The sequence below is a fragment of the Natrix helvetica genome, assembly GCF_964273705.1.
Source record: "Natrix helvetica genome assembly, chromosome: 14".
In the NCBI taxonomy this organism is placed as follows: Eukaryota; Metazoa; Chordata; class Lepidosauria; order Squamata; family Natricidae; genus Natrix; species Natrix helvetica.
The window spans coordinates 11,685,256-11,704,604 of record NC_138564.1 but is presented as its reverse complement, the minus strand read 5'-3'; the positions used below and the strand labels follow the sequence as shown (position 1 = coordinate 11,704,604).

General features: G+C 49.0%; 1 protein-coding gene across 2 annotated transcripts; it reads right to left on the bottom strand.

Moving 5' to 3' along the window:
* Positions 1 to 489: 489 nt before the first annotated feature.
* THOC5 (THO complex subunit 5) lies at positions 490 to 18,866 on the bottom strand. 2 transcript variants are annotated; one of them, XM_081966449.1, is made up of 20 exons: positions 18,716 to 18,866; positions 17,785 to 18,003; positions 17,310 to 17,453; positions 16,552 to 16,665; positions 15,502 to 15,599; positions 14,093 to 14,239; positions 13,372 to 13,486; positions 12,346 to 12,478; positions 11,259 to 11,336; positions 9,848 to 9,888; positions 9,489 to 9,588; positions 8,531 to 8,639; positions 7,707 to 7,808; positions 7,525 to 7,621; positions 6,161 to 6,275; positions 4,875 to 4,978; positions 3,920 to 4,007; positions 3,525 to 3,640; positions 2,424 to 2,614; positions 490 to 785 (listed from the first exon to the last, which is right to left on the bottom strand). In XM_081966449.1, the coding sequence occupies exons 2-20, from the start codon at positions 17,878 to 17,880 to the stop codon at positions 722 to 724; spliced, it is 2,052 nt and encodes a 683-aa protein (XP_081822575.1). In that variant the 5' UTR covers positions 17,881 to 18,003; positions 18,716 to 18,866; the 3' UTR covers positions 490 to 721. The 2 variants fall into 2 exon arrangements, with proteins under 2 accessions (XP_081822575.1, XP_081822576.1); XM_081966450.1 differs by having other exon boundaries at positions 17,785 to 17,894; positions 18,716 to 18,828.
* Between the last annotated feature and the right edge of the window lie 483 nt (positions 18,867 to 19,349).

Here is a 19,349-nt window from a genome sequence, read left to right as displayed (position 1 = left end):
CTATCTATCATCTATCTATCTATCTATCTATCTATCTATCTATCTATCTATCTATCTATCTATCTATCATCTATCTATTTATCTATCTATCTATCTATCTATCTATCATCTATCTATCTATCTATCTATCTATCTATCCATCTATATCATCTATCTACCTACCTACCTACCTCTCTTATCTATCTATATCATCTGTCTGTCTATCTATCTATCTATCTATCTATCTATCTATCTATCTATCTATCTATCTATCATCTATCTATCTATCCATGTTTGTCCCCAGCATAACTCTGGAACGCCTGGAGCAATTTCAACCAAACGTACACAGATGACTTACTCCCTGGAAACCAATACTGTGGGGGTAAGACACCCCCTAAGCTCCTCGGGTAAGGTGGCAAATCCAACATTAGAAATTACGTTTGGCCTGGATATTTTCCCCCCGCCCTCCCCTAAATAAATACCTGGGCAACGCCGGGTTATCGGCTCGTATTTCATAGGTAAGGACTTCAGAGACGCCCTTTACTCAATTTTAATTCCTTCGGAACGTTTTCCACAAGAGATGGAGGAATGGCCGCTTGGCTGTCTTTTCTGGAGCGGCTTCAGCAGGACAAACGCTCTGAAATCCATCAGAAACGCATCAGCTCCAGACCCAAAAACAATTCCCTTCGCTTGGGAAGTGCAGTCTAAGTAGGACTCCCAGCAGCGGCTGCTCCTGCTGGGCTCAGCGATGGCTGAAGAAGCCTTGAGGGGAGTTGTATTTGAAGGGTTTCAACCGGCTGGGTCCCCTTTGGAAGAAGGGAGAAGAGTCACGGGACAATTAAGGATAAACGCTCCGTATGGCCCTCGTGCACCGACCGTCCCACAGATATAAGAAGTTACATGACTAATGTCATCTTCGAAAGTACCGCATTTTTCAAAGCATAAGACGCACCTAACTTTTGGGGAGGAAAACAAGAAATAAAAATCTGCCTCTGCCTCCCAGCAATTTGCCTCCTTGCAGCAAACAGCAAGCAGCCTATTTCAGTTTAGCTTGATTAGCACAAGGGGGAAAAAATCTGCCTCTGCCTCCCAGCAATTTGCCTCCTTGCAGCAAACAGCCGGTTTCAGTTTCAATTTCAGCTCAGCCTGATCAGCACAAGCAGCTGATTGTCGGTTGGATTGGCCTCCTGACGATCAGCTGTTTCAGGCTGCAGGGATCGCCATAGCCTATTGCCGCCTCCGCATGCCCCGTTTTCGGCCTCTGCGTGCTCCGTTTTCTGCCCGTTCTGGGTGGAAGGGGGCAGAACGGGCAGAAAATGTGGCGCACAGAGGCCGAAAATGGGATGCGGAGGCCAAAAACAGGGTACACAGAGGCAGCAATTAGCAATGGCAATCCTTGCGGCCTGAAACAGCTGATGGTCGGGAGGCCGATCCAACTGACAAACAGCTGCTTGTGCTAATCAGGCTGTGCTGAAGCTGAAACAGGCTGTTTGCTCTCTGCTGCAAGGAGGCAAATTACTGGGAGGCAGAAGCCAAAGGGTGGGGACTGGCAGGTGGGAAGGACTATATTTGGTGTATAAGACGCACCCAAATTTTCACCCTCTTTTAGGGGGAGAAAAGTGCATCTTATACTCCAAAAATTACGGTATTTTTAAGTGTGGGAAAAGCGTCAACGAAAGCCACATTTCACACATTATGAAACAACAAAACAACGAGGTCATGTTTTGGAATCTCTGCCGTTCATTGTTTCTGGACAGAAGTCTCGAAATCTCATTCATGTTAAACACTTAAGCTTCTAGTCCTCATGATTCATCTCGCCGCGGCCACCTTGCCCCCAGGACAATTCAACAAGGGGTAAACTCAAGAGAGAGAAAGCGAACGGGAGCAAGGCTGTGAGTTTCTGTAGGTTTGAACCATGTCAAATTAGAGGGGGGGGGGGCAGTACAGCATACTTCAGCGGTTAGGACGCTGGGGGTTGTCAGCTGGAAAGCCGGCAGCCCAGGTTCAAGTCCCAAGCGCTGCGCGACGGGGTGAGCTCCCGTCCGCACTCCAGCTCCTGCCCAACCTAGCAGTTCGAAAGCATACAAACACGAGTAGATCAATAGGTACCACTTCGGCGTGAAACTAAGAACGCTCTGTGACGTCACGCTGGCCACGGAAATGTCTCCGGACAGCGCTGACTCAACGGCCTTGACATGGAGAAGAGCAGCGCCCCCTAGAGTCGGCAAGGACTAGTGGAGTCAAATCCGCAGGGATTCCTTTTATCTTTTTTTTTTTTTAACCAAGTTAAAAGTCTTTGAAACCGGGGTGAGCTGCCATTCCCCTTGTCCCTAACTCTCTTGAGTTATCCCATGTTGAACCATCTGGCAGTGAATTAGCCAGGGGGAGTTCCCCCACTGGCCTTCTGCCAGATCTCTCTGCCCCCCCCCCCCCAATTGGCTCACCTGGCCAAGCGCAGGCACATTTTCTCCTGGGGAAATTCCTTGGGCCCCTCCACGCTGTTGTCGTGTGTCTCGGTCTCCAGGTATAAATCCAGGACGACGCAAAGGCGTTGCAACTGATTGGTGAGGAGTTGGTAGCCCGGTTTGGGCCCGCTTAGTTCTTTGTAACAGACGTTGACCTCACTCTCCATGGCCTAAAAAGTGCACACACACACACATATAATTTTTTTAAAAAATACGAACATTCCATCTTTTCTTGAGCATAGTAAGCCTGTTCATTTTTTCCTCTTAACGTATCTCCTAATGAGAATATAATAACAACATTAAGTATAATAATCCTCATCATCGTAATACATATTGTTTAAATCTCTATCGTAACATTTTTTCTACTCTTTATCAGATTAGGGTTAATGTCAGGGTTCCTAACAGCATCCGAAAGTAAATCAAGAGTCCGAGGCAAAGGATTCCTCAAAGCTCCAAATGATTAAGAGAGACATGTTGGCACTTCTGTGGAAAACCCGAATCTGAAAGTTCCCAGATTTTCCCACCCAGTTGAAAGTTCAAGATCCTGCCCCTACACCCACAGGTCCATCATATGATCCAATCTTCCACTGCCATGCTGGCAATTCCACCCATCCAGTTCCAGCCAGGTGCAGAGACCTTGACTTTCTGATAAGAATGTTGTTATGGCTACACGTCACCCAACTTCACATAATCCCTCCTCCCGTTTTCCCACAGTAGAAAGTGTGAAACCTAAAAAGAACAGATGGCTTGCGGGTCTGACACTCTTCTTTAATCTCCCCCCTTTATTTTCAACCTCCATTTTTATTCTCTGACCATTGATAAAAATAATTCCCGTATCCAATAATATTCCGTTTGTTCTTTTTCCTCAATCGCCAGCATTTATCTGTGCATTTCTGCACCTCCTATTTTCCTAATTGCCTTTTCATCGGTAGGGATCTCTTCCTTTTTCCCAATGTTGTGCAAATACAATTCTAGCTTGCGGTTAATGCAGGAATAGTTAAATACGTTTAACCTAGGCGACTTCTGGGTGGACTTCAACTCCCAGAATCCCCCAGCCCCGTTCCCCTGTCTCGGACCTACCCGAATGTTGTCATCGTTCGTGTTGGTTTTCTCCCCTTTCCAGTTCAAGCAGAGGCTGAAGACGGGCGGGATGGAGGAATATCCGGGGTTCAACACCACGGAGGCCTGGAGCTTGGCTGCAACCAAGATGGAAGCAAGAAGTCTGTTTAGCAAGGATGCCTCTTTGACGCGCAACTACACTTTCCAGCAGATACAAGACAACAAGCATCTGCTATCCCAAAGCTCGGAGGAGACCCTGCTGGTGTTGTCACCGAAGTTGGCGAGAATGAAATTTGGGGGCTGCGGATTTGAAGGGGGTTGAGGTTTTTAAGAGAGGTCGTGTAATAGCCACTAGGCATCTCCTCAACCTCTCAGTCGGGGGAGAGGAACCGACAGGAGAAAAGACGCAAACTCACCCGTGCCTCTCTCGATCAGAGCCAAGTAATAGAGATGAGTATCTTCAGCCAAGCCAGACTCAACAACGTCTTTGGTGTAAGGCAGCTCCTAGAGGGAGGAAAGGCAGAATGTTGTGGCCTACGGAGCTGGCAGCAGATTCCGAGAGTGAGGAGGGTTGGGGAGGAACCTGGGCCAGTCCTGGAGTCTGGGGAAGGCTCTGAGGAGGGCTCCGAGTGGGAGGCAGAGAGGGGACCAGGGCCATCTGGGAATTATGTGCTGCCTCCGGAGCCTCCAGAGTCGGACATCAGCAAGGCAGAGGAACAGGGGGAGCCTGTTCCCAGTGTGTGCATGCACAGCGCTGCCAGAAGGCAAGAACAGTTAAGACAAAAGGGACGACTCGGGAGTAAGGCTTGGAGATGATTGGCCTCTCCCTTAAGACATAAAAGAGGAGCAAACAGACAGGAGCCTTTGCAGGAAGCAACTTGGTTCTTTGTGGTCGGTTTACACTCTGAGAAGCTCCGTTTTGACCCTGTGCTCCGTGTGGCCTTGCAAAGCTAATTGGCAATTAGGTCTCTGGCAACGTTTCAAGAGAGATAAAGGCGGGGGCTTATCAGACTTATCCCCAAAGACTGTGGCAGACTCCTGTCGGACTCTTTACAAACTATTTGCGACTCATTTACAGGCTTGTGAAAATGGTCCATTCGCAAGGAATAACAGAGTTGGAAGGGACTTTGGAGGTCTTCTAGTCCAGCCCAAGGCTCGACAAGGAGACCTGGGGTCAAGAGACCCCCTTTTGCGACCTCCGGACCAGCAAAAGCCAAGGGGGAAGCCAGTTTCATTTTAACAACCCTGTGACTAACTTAACCGCGGCGGGGATTCCCTTAACATACGTAGCCAGAAAGGGGACAAAATGGGGGGTGGAAGTCACTTCGCCGATGTCTCGCTTAAAGGCTACTTCTAAAGGAAGCTACTTACCAAGTAATCTTCGTAAGTGAGGGACGTCCACTTCACCAAATGAGACACAATCTTGGCGGGGAAGAGGTGCTGAGATTCAGGGGAGACGGGCAGAATGCCATGTTCTGGAGGCGACAAGATAACGACAAGATAAGGGGTCCCTCCTAGAAGACAATTCTTGCAAAAGACCAAATAGAAGCTTTCTTCTTTGGTCCCCGAGGACCCTCCTGTTCTTCTACACCAGTGTTTCTCAAACTTGGCGACTTTAAGTCCTGTGGACTTCAACTCCCAGAATTCCCCAGCCAGCTATGCTGGCTGGGGGATTCTGGGAGTTGAAGTCCACAGGACTTAAAGTCGCCAAGTTTGAGAAACACTGTTCTACACCAAGAGTCTCCAACTATGGCAATGTGAAGACTTGGGGACTTCAACTCCCAGAATTCCTCGGCCAGCCTTCCTGCATTGGGTAGGACAGGCGTTTCCCAACCGTGGCAACTCTTAAGTGTTGTGGACTTCAACTCCCAGAATTCCTCGGCCAGCCATCCTGCATTGAGTTGGATCTCAGATTACTACAGCAGGCTTGGGAGGCGTACACTTCGTTGGAGAATGTGATTTATGACACAGACTGAGCGGAGGGGAGAAACAGGGGCAAAGTTCAGCCGTAATTTAAGTGAGGTCAGATCTGACTGCAATGGGGGATTTGCCGAAATGGTGTTCCTAATAAATGACTGGTTTCCTTTTGAAACTTGGCTCGAGGCTCCTGCATTATTTAGGGCATCTTTCGGAAACCTGACAGCCAGATTAGGCCATTTCTCACATTTTTCAGCAACTGGGGGGGGGGGGGGGAATAAAAAGAAGTGCCAGCGAAGATCATTGGGGCATTGAACGGAGGTGGGACCTGGTTAATGGACCAGAGAGAACTATAAAAAAAGAGAAAGAACTTCATTTTTATATAGGTCTCCAAACTTGGCAACTTTTAAGACTTCTGAACTTCAACTCCCAGAATTCCTCAGCCAGCCTCCCAGAAATTCTGGGAGTTGAAGCCCACATGTTTCAAAGTTGCCAGGTTTGGAGACCCCTGCGTTATTTTATTGATTCCTCTACTGGGCAGGAAGGGACCTTAGAGGTCTTCTAATCCAACCTTCTACTCAAGGCCCGAGACTTTTATTGTACCCTGGACAAATGCCCTATATGGGGAGCATAGACCTGTGGACTTCAACTCCCAGAATTCCCCAGCAAATGTCCTATATGGGGAGCATACAACTCCCCCCCCGCTTTGCTAAGCGAACGGGACAGTCCCAACGACTCACCGAGGGAAGCAAATTGCTTGTGAAGGGCCAGGCGCGACTCCAACCTCGTTTTGAGCAGTTTCATGGTCCTCTCCATGTGGCTAGCACTCAGCGAGTTATCGGCGACCACAGGATTCTGTACAAGACGACAAAACACCCTTACAGGAGGTCCTCGTTCAGCGACGGCCTTGTTTAGCAACCCTGTGCAGGCCAGTAAAGCCAAGAGAAGCTGAAGTGAAGATCAGAAGCCTAGTTTTGCCCCCTTTTTACAACTTTTCCTACCCGCGTTGTTAAGTGAATCACTGCAGTTTGTTAAGTGAATAGCCCGGTTGTGAACCGAATCTGGCTTTGCTCGTCAGGTCTCCAAAGTTTATCATGTGATGCTGGGAACCAGCAAAGGTCATAAATCTGAACCAGTTGCCAAGGGTCTGGATTTGAATCACACGCCCACGGGGATGCCGCAATGGTCGTAAGTGGGGGGAAAATGGTCATAGGACACCTTTTTCGGTGCTGTGGTAGCTTTGAACGGTCACTAAATGAACTAGTGTTAAATCTGTACAGGACATCCCTTGGCTGATCAGGATCAGACCTGGTTAACATTTGAATGAGAGGCCAGCTCTCTAAAGCCATCGTGAGTCCAACTTGACTTGGAAGATCTCAGTAGCTCCTCTGCGCAGATTTCACACAAATGTATGCACAAAACACAACACACACACCTGCCCTTTTGTTGATGGCATCTTTTGTGGCTTGCCAGTGGCAAGCAAAGCTGGCAGCAGATTTGGACAGTGAGGAGGTTGGGGAGAAACATGGGCCAGTCCTGGAGTCTTGGGAAGGCTCAGACGAGGGCTCTGTGTCGGAGGCAGAGAGGGGGCCAGAGCCGTCTGACAGTTATCAGCTGCCTTCGGAGTCAGAGATCAGTGAGGCAGAAGAACAGCTGGAGCCTGTTCCCAGTGTGCGCATGCGCAGAGCTGCCAGACGAAGGGAACAGCTGAAGAACAGGGGTCGACTTGGGAGGAAGGCCGCAGGTGGACAATGAATGGCCCCTTCCAGAGGGAATAAAAGAGGAGCGAAAGGGGAGTGGAGTTTGCAGGAGACCATTAGTTCGCTTCATTGGTTTGCAACTTTCCGAGACTCCTTCCCAAGTTCTGCAGATCTTGGCCTGGCAGCTCTCCAAGCCAGAGAAGGTCTGTGACCGTAAATCCTCCCCTGAAAGACTTTGCTGGATATGAACGAGCAGAATTCACGATCAATTAATCAAAGGGGTTTCGGCTCTCGGGAAGCCTCGGTCCGAACAGCATCAATTGATCTTGGCCTTGTGGGGGGGATTAAAAAGGAATCACTTAAGTTTGGAAAAGAGCTTTCGGGAGGCATCCATCCACACCTACCTGGGGTTGGTCCTTGGGGAAGTGCAAGCCCCCCAGTTTTTGCACCCACACGTATGGGTGGCCCAGTTCAGGCACATAGTCATTCAGGGTCAGGATTCTGGAAAGGGGAAGAGAAGAAGGGATGAGGACTACGTGCCCCATTGGGGTAGTAACGGCAACCCCATCCCTCCCTCCTGGCTTACCCCACTTTGTCGAACTGGAACTGGTTGGCGGGGTTTGGGGTCCTTTTTCCGTGGTCCCCAGGATAGAGGCAGCTCAGAAGAGAATCGGGGCACAGCAGGTCCCTAGGAAAAAAATCCAGGAGGGGGAAGAAAAGGGATAAGTCAAGCTGTATTCAGTGTATAAGACGCACCCAGATTTTCACCCTCTTTTTTGAGGGGAAAAAGGTGCGTCTTATACCCTGAAAAATATGGTATTTATTAGCATGTCGGCATCTACTTGAGGGAAGTCAACTCTGCCGCACGTAATTTATGGCTCAACTTTAAAAATGAAAGTTTTTAATTTTCATACAAATAACCACACGTGTACCATTACATAACTAACACTATTTTGCATTATTCCATATTATGTCAATTCATCTTACCATCAACCCCCATTCGGACGGGGACCATGCCGCACCAGGACCTACCAGCTGGCCCGCGTGTCGCCGCCTGCCCGCCGCACCGGGAACCACCAGCTGGGCGGTGCGGCCACGGCCTGTGCCGGAAGCCATGCCTGCACAGCGTAGGGACTCTGGAGGCCACAGAGAACTTACCGAGCTGTGCGGCGGCCCTGAAACGTTTCCCTGCTATTGCTAGGAGCCTGCCAAGGCCAGATGGGTGGCGGGTCCTGCGCAGGGCATTCGCAGCGTGCCTGGACTACCAGGGGCTGCAATGTCATCGGTGAAGGACACCACGCGAGAGGTGGCGCCTTTGAAATGACAAGCTGGTAGCCGCAAGGATTCAACAGCTATCCTGCTTCTCCTCCCATTTTGAGTTTCCTCAGCAGATCCCCCGTGACAGCTCACCCAGCGCTGATGGGCACGGTCATCTCCGTGGCTGCCGTCATCTTGGCCTTGACGGTCAGGACATTGAGGTTCATCAAGTAGTAAAAGGTCAGGAGCAGCAAACTGCCATCTGCAAGGACACAGCCAGGGTCATTCTTCCAAGCACAGAAAAGGTGTAGGTGTGTTTGTCTGTTTGCGTGTTTCGGTTCTCCCGAGTGGAGTCCCAGCACACATCCTTATTGCTAAAGGAAGGGACTCCAGGAAGGAAAATGTCAGTCCTTGGAGGAATTCTGGGAGTTGAAGTCCACCAGTCTTACAGTGGCCAAATTTGGAGACCCCCCTGATCTACACTATTGAAGCCCACATGGTTATCATTATCTTGTTTGGGATTAGAGTATGAAAGCTAAGGAAATGGTCAAATAAATGGAGAGGAAGTGAGTCCATGCTTTTTAATATTAAGGGCCCTGTAGTATGGTCAAACAAATGGTAACCATGATGGTACAATCTAAATTCCCCAAATCCATTGCAGCTGCCAACTTGATGATGAATGCTGCTTTTATTACTGGAGTGAAACGAGAAACGAACTGCCTTGTTATCCAATAACTCAACGCAACAACTCAACCCAACTTAACTCAACCCAACCCAACCCAGCTTAACTCAACCCAACCCAACCCAGCTTAACTCAACCCAACCTAACCTAACTCAACTTCTCAACCCAACTCAACTCAACCCAACCTAACCCAGCCCAACTCAACTCAATGTCTCATGTCAACCGAACTCAACTCAACCCAACTTAACCCAACCCAACCTAACTCAACTCAACCCAACTCAATTTAATTCAACCCAACTTTTCAATTCAATTCCACCCTACTCAATTCAATTCAAATCAAATCAACCCAACCTAACCCAAATCAACTCAACTCCCAGATTGGGACCACAAAGTGGCAATAAAAACCGACAATCCCTTTGGTTTTCCTACCTTTACACTTCAGGTTGATGGTGACGGACAGAGGGTGCTTCTTCAGCATTTCTTTCCGCTTGTCATCCAGTTGTACCCCCAAAGTTGGTCTCCGACGTTTCTGCAGTGGGGGAGAAGGAAAATGTTTAATTGCATAAGCAGAGATACTGTAGCACATCCTGCACAAGAGTTTGGGGTTGGACTAGACGTCCTCTAAGATTCCTTCCAGCGCTATCAATCTATGATTTATTGACTTCCATGGGTTAATAGAAAAAGGACGCCCCCAAACAGGAAAAAGGGGTCTGTTAAGAGGGTCAGACAGGAAGTGTTGGCCACCTTCCTGTTCTCAGTTGTGGCCCCCAGCCATCTCCAATTCTCACCGTAGTCTGCTCCTCCTCCACGTCGGAATCGCTCTCGTCGTCTGGGAATACAAAACAAAACATTAGAAGAGAAAAACTTGGCAGATTCAACCTCTCAAAAGCCCGCGTGGTTTGCCACTCATCTTGCAAGGAAAGAAGTTTCATGAGGGAGGCACTGACGCGGAAAAACCTACAAATTCCTACAGCAGTGTACAGTGTTTGGATCAAAAGTGAGCAGAGACCCTAGGAATCAAGCAATAATGCCTCGATAAGGCCACCCTTGGAATACGGCATCCAGTTTTGGTCTCCACGGTGTAGAAAAGATGTGGAGACCCTAGAAAGAGTGCAGAGAAGAGCAACCAAGAGGATTAGGGGACTGGAGGCTAAAACATATGAAGAACGGTTGCAGGAACTGGGTATGTCTACTTTAATGAAAAGAAGGACTAGGGGAGACATGATAGCAGTCTTCCAATATCTCAGGGGTTGCCTCAAAGAAGAGGGAATCAAACTATTCTCCAAGGCACCTGAGGGTAGAACAAGAAGCAATGGGTGGAAACTGATCAAGGAGAGAAGCAACTTAGAACTGAGGAGAAATTTCCTCACAGTTAGAACAATTAACCAGTGGAACAACTTGCCTCCAGAAGTTGTGAATGCCCCAACACTGGAAGTTTTTAAGAGGATGTTGGATAGCCATTTGTCTGAAACAGTACAGGGTTCCTGCCTAGGCAGGGGGTTGGACTAGAAGACCTCCAAGGTCCCTTCCAACTCTGTTATTCTATTTCTATTCTATTTCTATTTCTATTATTTCTATTTCTATTTCTATTTCTATTTCTATTTCTATTCTATTCTATTCTATTCTATGTCTATTCTATGTCTATTCTATTTCTGCTGGGCTTGGATAATAGCTCTTTTGAATTACTGTAATTGCTTGTAAGCCGAGAATTTTAGGGGTCAAAATACCCACCCCAAAATTGGATTTGGCTGATCGGCTCGAGGCGCTTATTTGCAAGGCTACAGCTTACAATCATAATTGAGCCCTATGAATGTGCTAAGGGCAGGGGTGTCCAAACTTGGGAACTTTAAGACTTGTGGACTTCAACTCCCAGAATTCGTCCACAAGTCTTAAAGTTCCCAAGTTTGGACACGCCTGGCTAAGGGAAACATCTGTCAATTCGCCCCACTTTACGACCTTTCCTGGCACAGTCATTGAGCGAACCACTGCCATCGTTGTTGTGACGGCAACCGTCCTAAATACGAGCCAGTTGCCGAGCGTGTGAATTTGGACCACGGGGATGATGGAACGGATGTTAAGAGTGAAAAACGGCCGTTGTGACTTTCAACGGTCACTAAACAAATGTTTGTAAGTTGGGGACTAGCTGGAATAACCAATCCTCTAGCCAGTACCCTCAGAACCAGCAACGCCGGCGCTTACCCTGGGAGTCTTCCGGAGGTTTGCAAAGGGCTTTGGCTTCGTCCACGTTTCCTTCGATCGCCACCGCCAGTTTCTTGTCTGGGGGAAGAGAAAAACGCCTTCGATCCTCTTTCTTGCAAAGACCCCGGGAAGGTTTAACCTCTCCCCCTTCTAAAAGGGGAAACCGTTGGGCCACGAGTAGGTCTGTGCAATCCAGGCTGTCCGATGGCTCTCCCTGGGCCTCTACGACAGCTTCCCCTAACGCTCCCTTTCAATCAGCAGCTGAAGATGCCGCTCCGAAGAATAGATTGGTCCATCTGAGTTATTCAGATCACCTTTATGGGAGTGTTTTTCTTTTACTGTGGGCACGCATTGTTGCCTGCTCTCAAAAGTGTACATATACATATACATACATGCAGACATGTTATCTATCATCTATCTATCTATCTATCTATCTATCTATCTATCTATCTATCTATCTATCTATCTATCTATCTATCTATCATCTATCATCTGTCTGTCTATCTAGCATCTATCTATCATTTATCTATCTATCATTTATCTATCTATCATCTATCTATCTATCTATCTATCTATCTATCTATCTATCTATCTATCTATCATCTATCATCTACCTACCTACCCACCCACCCATCTAGTCTGTCATCCATCCATCTATCTATCCATCCATTTTTATATCCATCTATCTAGCTTTACATCTAATCGATCTATCTGTCCATCCATCCATCGAGTCTGTCATCTACCTACCTATCATCTCTCTCTCATCCATCCATGTTATCTAGCTACACCTGTCTGTCCATCTTATCTATCTATCTATCTATCTATCTATCTATCTATCTATCTATCTATCTATCTATCTATCATCTATCTATCTATCTATCTATCTATCATCTATCTATCTATCTATCTATCATCTACCTACCTACCTACCTACCTACCTACCTACCTACCTACCAACAGAAGTCAACCAGGTAGCCCCAGGTGGTGGGTACACGTCCATCAGCCAGAGCTGCAAAGAGCGATCGGACCCTGCTTTTCCTTTGGGGGTGGGGACACCTTCAAAGCTGGCCAACTCTAGGTTACTCACCACAGGCCTGGCCGTAGGCACTGGCTTGGACAAAGAGGACGTAGAGCGAGGGTGGAAGATGCCTGGCTGTTTCATATTGCTTGTGAACCTGGTCGAAAGGCATGGCAAAGTATTCCTGGACTGGAAGAGAGGCCTGGGAGGAAAAACAGGAAGGGGGGGAAAACAAAAGGTCAGCTTGCAAGGGTTATCAGTAGGGAGTGGTTGAAAAATAAAGTGAAAAGGGAGGGCAAGTCAACTATTTACAATACAATACAATATAATACAATACAATAGCAGAGTTGGAAGGGACCTTGATTCTATCCCTCTGTTAATGCAGCCTAGAACTGTGTTGGCTTTTTTGGCAGCTGTTGCACACGGCTGGCTCCTATTTAAATGGTTGTCCACTAGGACTCCAAGATCCCTCTCACAGCTCAAAACAAACTGTTCTGGCCTGCTGGCCCCTCCAGCAGCCGAATCAGAGGAGGAGAAGGAGGCATCGGAGTCAGCATAAAGACAACCTAAGAACTCTGAGGGGGAAGGGGGAGTGGAGCTGCCAGAGAGAGAGGGGGGGGCGGAGCCTCAGCTGTCCGCCCGCCCTCAGGTGGAGAGTCACCAGCCCCCAGGTGTGGAGGTGGCTGATGGGGAAGAGGAGGAACAGCTGGGTCCAGTGCCTGATTAGCGAATGCGTGGAAGGCAGAGGAGAGGAGAACAGTGGAAATCTATGGGCCGGTCCTTGGGATCGAAAAGCTACCGCTGCTAGCAAAGCCCCATCCTAGCTGCGGGGATCAAAGGCAGGGGGCGGAGATGAATAGATGTGGCAGACAACTATCCATCTCCCTGACGGACGGACTTGTTAGCCTGCGGTGAGAGAGAAACTTTTCGCCGAGGCTCCTAATGAAGGAATCACTGATTTAACGTCAAAGGGCTTGTCGTGTTTGGGGAGCTGGGTCACGACACAAACCAAGCCAAGTTATGCGACAGGGATGCAAGTAACCTCTCTGGAATCAACGGGATGATCTAAAGGAGTGTTGGGTTGAAGGACCATGCCTGCATGATGCTGTTCAGCCGAGGCTGGAGATTGCTCAGGTATTCCTTCTTCACTTCTATCTCTTTGAGGATCTTCTCTTTGTTGGCTAAACTTTCTTCGTACTTCTCCGCCAGCCTGTGTGAAAAAAAAGAGAGACACGGTAGTTCAGGAGGGTTACAAACAGGATGATCTTCAAGGGTACCAGGAACCCTTGCTGTTTATGAAAACGGAAAGCGTCAAAATGTCAGAATAAACAAGGCAGCCTGGATGACACGGGGCGGTATCAAGATAGAGGATGGTTTGCACGAGGCCCATTTTTATGTTTCGTTGGTTGATTTCAGGGCTCTCTGAGCTTGCTTGTTTTCCTCCCCACGTTTCATGACCCCACTAGGTATCATCATCAGTTTCCTGCCTAGGCAGGGGGTTGGACTAGAAGACCTCCAAGGTCCCTTCCAACTCTGCTATTGTATTGCATTGTATCAAGTGTCCCTAGGTGGCTTATTACAGAAAATGAAGAACCCAATATAAAACATTGAAACAATAAGTTACCACCATGAAAAGGACATTAAAAGGCAGCTGAGGAAGGAGCAACCTGTAGCAGAGTGGAAGTGGAATCGTCTCTTCATCCACCAGCCCATCTCCAGTACCACACACGCCCATTAGGGGCATAATATTCCGGAGGGCGGGAGCCACCACAGAAAAAGCCCTGCTTCCTTCTCGCTGGGGGGCTGCCCTACTCACCGTTTGCGCTGCTCCAGTTCCCAGTCGAGGCGGGAGAGGGTCTGCTCGTGTGGGTCGCCGAGCGTAATGTCCGATTTGCTGATTTCTGGAGGGGCTTCTTTATAAAACTCGTCCACGCTCACCAGCTCGATCTCCTCGTGCTTGGATCTGCGCCAAGGGGCAGAAAGGAGATGGCTGGCTTTTAATTTAATCTGCGTTTCCCTCCCCAAGAGACACAGGAAAGGGTTAAAACAGTGCTGCCCGAGAACATTGTTTGGGTGGGTGGATATCCATGTTTCCATCCATCCACCCACCCACCTGTCCATCCATTACAAAGGTAATAACACTTAAGACTTGTATACTGCTTCACAGTACTTTCCAGCCCTCTCTAAGCGGTTTACAGAGTCAGCCTCTTTCCCCCAACAATCTGAGAAGGAAGGAAGGAAGGAAAGGAGGGAGAGAAGCAAGGAAAGAAAGAAGGAAGGAAGGAGAAAAGGAATAGCAATAGCCCTTAGACTTATATACCACTTCATAATGCTTTACCGGCGTGGTTTACAGAGTCAGCCTCTTGTCCCCAGCAATCTAGGAAGGAAGGAAGGAAGGAAAGAAGGAGGGAGGGAAGCAAGGAAGGAAGGAAAGAAAGAAAGAAGGAAGGAGAAAAGGAATAGCAATAGCCCTTAGACTTATATACCACTTCATAATGCTTTACCGGCGTGGTTTACAGAGTCAGCCTCTTGTCCCCAGCAATCTAGGAAGGAAGGAAGGAAGGAAAGAAGGAGGGAGGGAAGCAAGGAAGGAAGGAAAGAAAGAAAGAAGGAAGGAGAAAAGGAATAGCAATAGCCCTTAGACTTATATACCACTTCATAATGCTTTACCGGCCACTCTAAGTGGTTTACAGAGTCAACCTCTTTTTCCCAACAATCTAGGAAGGAAGGAAGGAAGGAAGGAAGGAAGGAAGGAAGGAAGGAAGGAAGGGCAAAGCAATAGCACTTAAACTTATATACCGCTTCACAGTGCTTTCCAGCCATCTCTAAGCGGTTTACAGAGTCAGCCTCTTTCCCCCAACAATCTGAGGAAGGAAGGAAGGAAGGAAGGAAGGAAGGAAGGAAGGAAGGAAGGAAGGAAGGAAGGAGAAAAGGAGTATCAATAACCCTTAGACTTATATAACGCCTTATAATGCTTTACCGGCCACTCTAAGTGGTTTACAGAGTCAGCCTCTTGCCCCCTCAACAATCTGGGTCCTCATTTGACCCACCTCGGAAGGAGGGAAGGCTGAGTCAACCTTGAGCTGGTCAGGATTGAAAGTGCCGAAGTGCTGGCAGCCGGCAGTCAGCAGCAGAAGCAGCAGCCTGCAATACTGCACTCTGATCACGGCGGCTCTTAATCTTCAAACGTCCGCCCTGTGGCCTTCCACCCCCTGGTGGACTTACTTGAACTCCAAACACTTGGTGATCTCCTTCTGCAAATGCATCACTTCGTAGAGCAGGTTTTGGAGCTGGAGGTGATAAGCATCGACTTTCTGTTTCGCCTGCATCCCCAACAGAGAGAGAGAGAGAGAGGCGGAAGTTGCCACGTTAGGGAGTCAAGAACAGGCTTTCCCTGACTTCTAGGTGCTGGCCCAGAGAGGTGGGAGGGAGGGGGGGGGCAGAAGGGATGGCTTTTTTTTTTTTTTAAAGAAAGATATTTTTTGTTGCACATTTGAAACGAAGTGCTGCCGAGGTTTTCGTCCCTTTGACCCCTTCTCTTACGCATAGTTCATTTGACATCCGATTTCCCTTTCCAATTTCAGCCATCTAATTTTCTTTCCCTTATTGTCCAATTTAAATTTAGTTTCTTCTCAACAGATAAACAATGTCACCATTGGCCTCTCTCCAAGTTAACCAAATTTAACCTTTCGTTTCCATCTATTTTTCTGTTCTACTAGAGATAACGCATTTAATTTTGCACAGTAAAACATTTCCCCTCGTTAAATTATCCACGATTAATACCATTAATCTATTTCCATATTAACTATATACCATTGACAGTTAACATTTCATTTTATCTTACTAGTAAATCCTTTTCCTCCTCTCCTAACCCTTTTCTCTTTCTCTCTCAGAAATTTCCCTTCTTTTATATTCCTCTTCTTTCCATCCATTCACCTAGCTTTTTTCTTTATCATTTCTATATATTTTTTCTTCCCAATCTTTCTTCTCCCTTTTAATTCTATTGTTTTGGTAACTTTCCCCAGTTTCCCCCCCCCCCATTATGCCGACCTTTACAGAAGGGATGGTTTTGTGGGAGGAGAGGCGTGTGCTCGAGGGAGGGAGGCTGCACCAGCGTGATGCCGCCTGCACGAGAGGGCTGGGCCTGTGGCCACATGCGCAGGCACCATCCAGCTCCTCACACAAGGCCCAGGTTGCCACCCCTCCCGCAGTCCCAGGGTAGTTGATTCATTCCACCCTTCCCTGCGCCTTCTCCTCTTTTAGACTCGGCCGTACCTCGTGAGTCTGGTCCCTCCCCTTCTTCAGCCGAATGTGAGCCAAGCGGTTGAGCTTCTTCAGCGTCATGAAGTGGACGCAGCTCTGGATCCGTCGCTCTTCGATCTCCGCGGCCTAGAAAACAGAACGGGGCGTGGGTTTATTCGCCACATCCTGTTGCGTGGATTCGGAAGTTTTGTGCATCCAGAATGCAAAATACTGAGCCCTCTTAAGTGTCAACTGGGTGTGTTTTGTGTGTGAGAGAGAGGGAGGGAGGGAGGGAGGAGAGAGAGAGGGAGGAGGAGAGAGGGGGTAAGGAGGGAGGGAGGAGAGAGAAGAGCAAGGGAGGAAAGAGAGAGGGAGGTAAAGAGGGAGAGAGGAGAGAGAGGGAGGGAGGAAAGAGAGAGGGAGAATGGGAGAAAGAGGTAGATAAGGAGGGAGGGAGGAAAGAGAGAGAGAGGAAGGAAAGATGCCTGGTTCATATTTACGACTGTTGCTGCGTTTCCGAGGTCGCGTGATTCCCCCTTTTCCAACCGTTCGGACGAGCAAAGGAGGGGGGGGAGCCAGACGGATACACTTTTCACCCCCCCCCCCGGTGTTCCTAATTTATCAACTGCGTTGATTCACTTCATTTGCTGCGGCCAGGAAGGTCGTAGCAAGTGCTATGCAAAGACGGAACTCGCTTAGCAACATAAACTTCGGGCTCAGTTGTGGCCGTACGTCGAGGACTACCCCGTATTTCCCGGGGGGGCTGTTTGATGACACCCGGTGTGACTCACGCTGTCCTTGTGTCCTTTACTCTTTAGTTCCTGGATCTCCGCCATCAGCCTCTGAAGATCTTGGCACGTCTGTTTGTAGAGTTTGTAATCTCGGCTGGGGTCTCGCAGTTCCACCTCGGCTTCCTCGCTGTAGTGTCTGGCATCCTTCAGAGAGGGACGGAGGAGGAAGGGGTGAGGGGGGGCGCTGACCTCGGCATGCGGTTGGCACTTCGACACAACAGCCGCCGAGGGGGCAGAGGAAAATGCCTCGGTTCGTTCTTACTGCATCGTTCTACCGCCGTGATGGCGAACTACAGGTGGCCCGCCAGCCATCAGCTCCACCGCGCAGGTGTTAGCCATCGCTGTTCTACTGTTTCCCCCCCCCCCCAAATGAAACAGGGTCTTATTTTCTTTTGGCCCCAGCAACAGATTCCTCCACCCCACCCCCCAAAAAAACCGCCAGCTTTTTTGCAAGGAGGCCTCCTGCCCACTTTACCTGATCCACGTCGGATCTGCTCCGCTTGCCTTCCTGCGGGCCGCCTTCGATGCGAATGACCTTGGGCTTCCGCTTCTTGCTGGATTCGGAGGACATGACCTGGGGCTCCCCTGGGGGGAAGGAGGAGGAGGAGGCGAGAACCGGCGGTCGGAGGAGCAATTGAGCCAAGTTCTTCTTATTGTTGGATTTTGTTTTTTAAGTCGCCTTTTTGGTGTCAGACTTTTTATAGAAGTAAAAAAAATCGTAAACAAAACAAGGGATAAAGATGATGAGATTGGCCCAAAGTCACCCAGTCGGATTTCATGCCTAAAATGGAACTAGAACTCCCAGTCTCCTGGTGATTGGCCCAAAGTCACCCAATTGGCTCTATAGGCCTAAGGCGGGACTAGAACTCCCAGTCTCCTGGTGATTGGCCCAAAGTCACCCAATTGGCTCTATAGACCTAAGGCGGGACTAGAACTCCCAGTCTCCTGGTGATTGGCCCAAAGTCACCCAATTGGCTCTATAGGCCTAATGCGGGACTAGAACTCCCAGTCTCCTGGTGATTGGCCCAAAGTCACCCAATTGGCTCTATAGGCCTAAGGCGGGACTAGAACTCCCAGTCTCCTGGTGATTGGCCCAAAGTCACCCAATTGGCTCTATAGGCCTAAGGCGGGACTAGAACTCCCAGTCTCCTGGTGATTGGTCCAAAGCCCCCCAATTGGCTCTATACACCTAAGGCGGAACTAGAACTCCCAGTCTCCTGGTGATTGGCCCAAAGCCCCCCAATTGGCTCTATACGCCTAAGGCTGAACTAGAACTCCCAGTCTCCTGGTGATTGGCACATGGTCAGAGGGCCCCTACCCCCACAGAGGGCCAGCCGAGCCCAGCGCATCTCGAGGCCCCTCTACCGGCCTCCAGCGGCCTCTCCAGCCCGAGAAAACGGACTCACCTCCGCCGAGGCTCTTCGGCAACCGAAGACCACTCGTCACTGCCGCCGCTCGTAACTGCGACCAGAAAGGCCCACCCGGAAGTAGATCCCCAGTGGAGATTCCCGGCGGGCGGCTAGAGCGTCGCCTCGGCTCTCTTCCGCTCTTAGTGGTAGAAAACGGGAGCAGTGGGATTCCCCGCGAGCGGCTAGAGCGTCTCGTCGACTCTCTTCCGCCCCTGGTGGTAGAGAACGAGACAGGCGCTCCAGTGGTTGCTTCTGTAGGTGCCTGTTTGGGGGGGGATGGATGATCTGATGGACTTATCTGTTTTATGTGGTCATTTTGTTTCAAGCGAGCGCGGAGTTCTAAACATGCGCTAAATAAATTCTGAAATTTTCAGCCAGGAAGAATGGATGGAAACTGAACAAGGAGAAAGTCAACCTGGAAATAAGGAGGAACTTTCTGATAGGGAGAGCAATCAACCCATGGAACAGAAGTTGCCTTCGGAAGTTGTGGGAGCTTCATCCCTGGAAGTTTTCAAGAAGAGGATTGGACTGCCATCTGTCAGAAATGGTGCAGTCTCCTGCTTGGGCAGGGGGTTGACTAGATGACCTCCAAGGTCCCTTCCAACTCTGTGAATCTAATCTATCTCAGGGG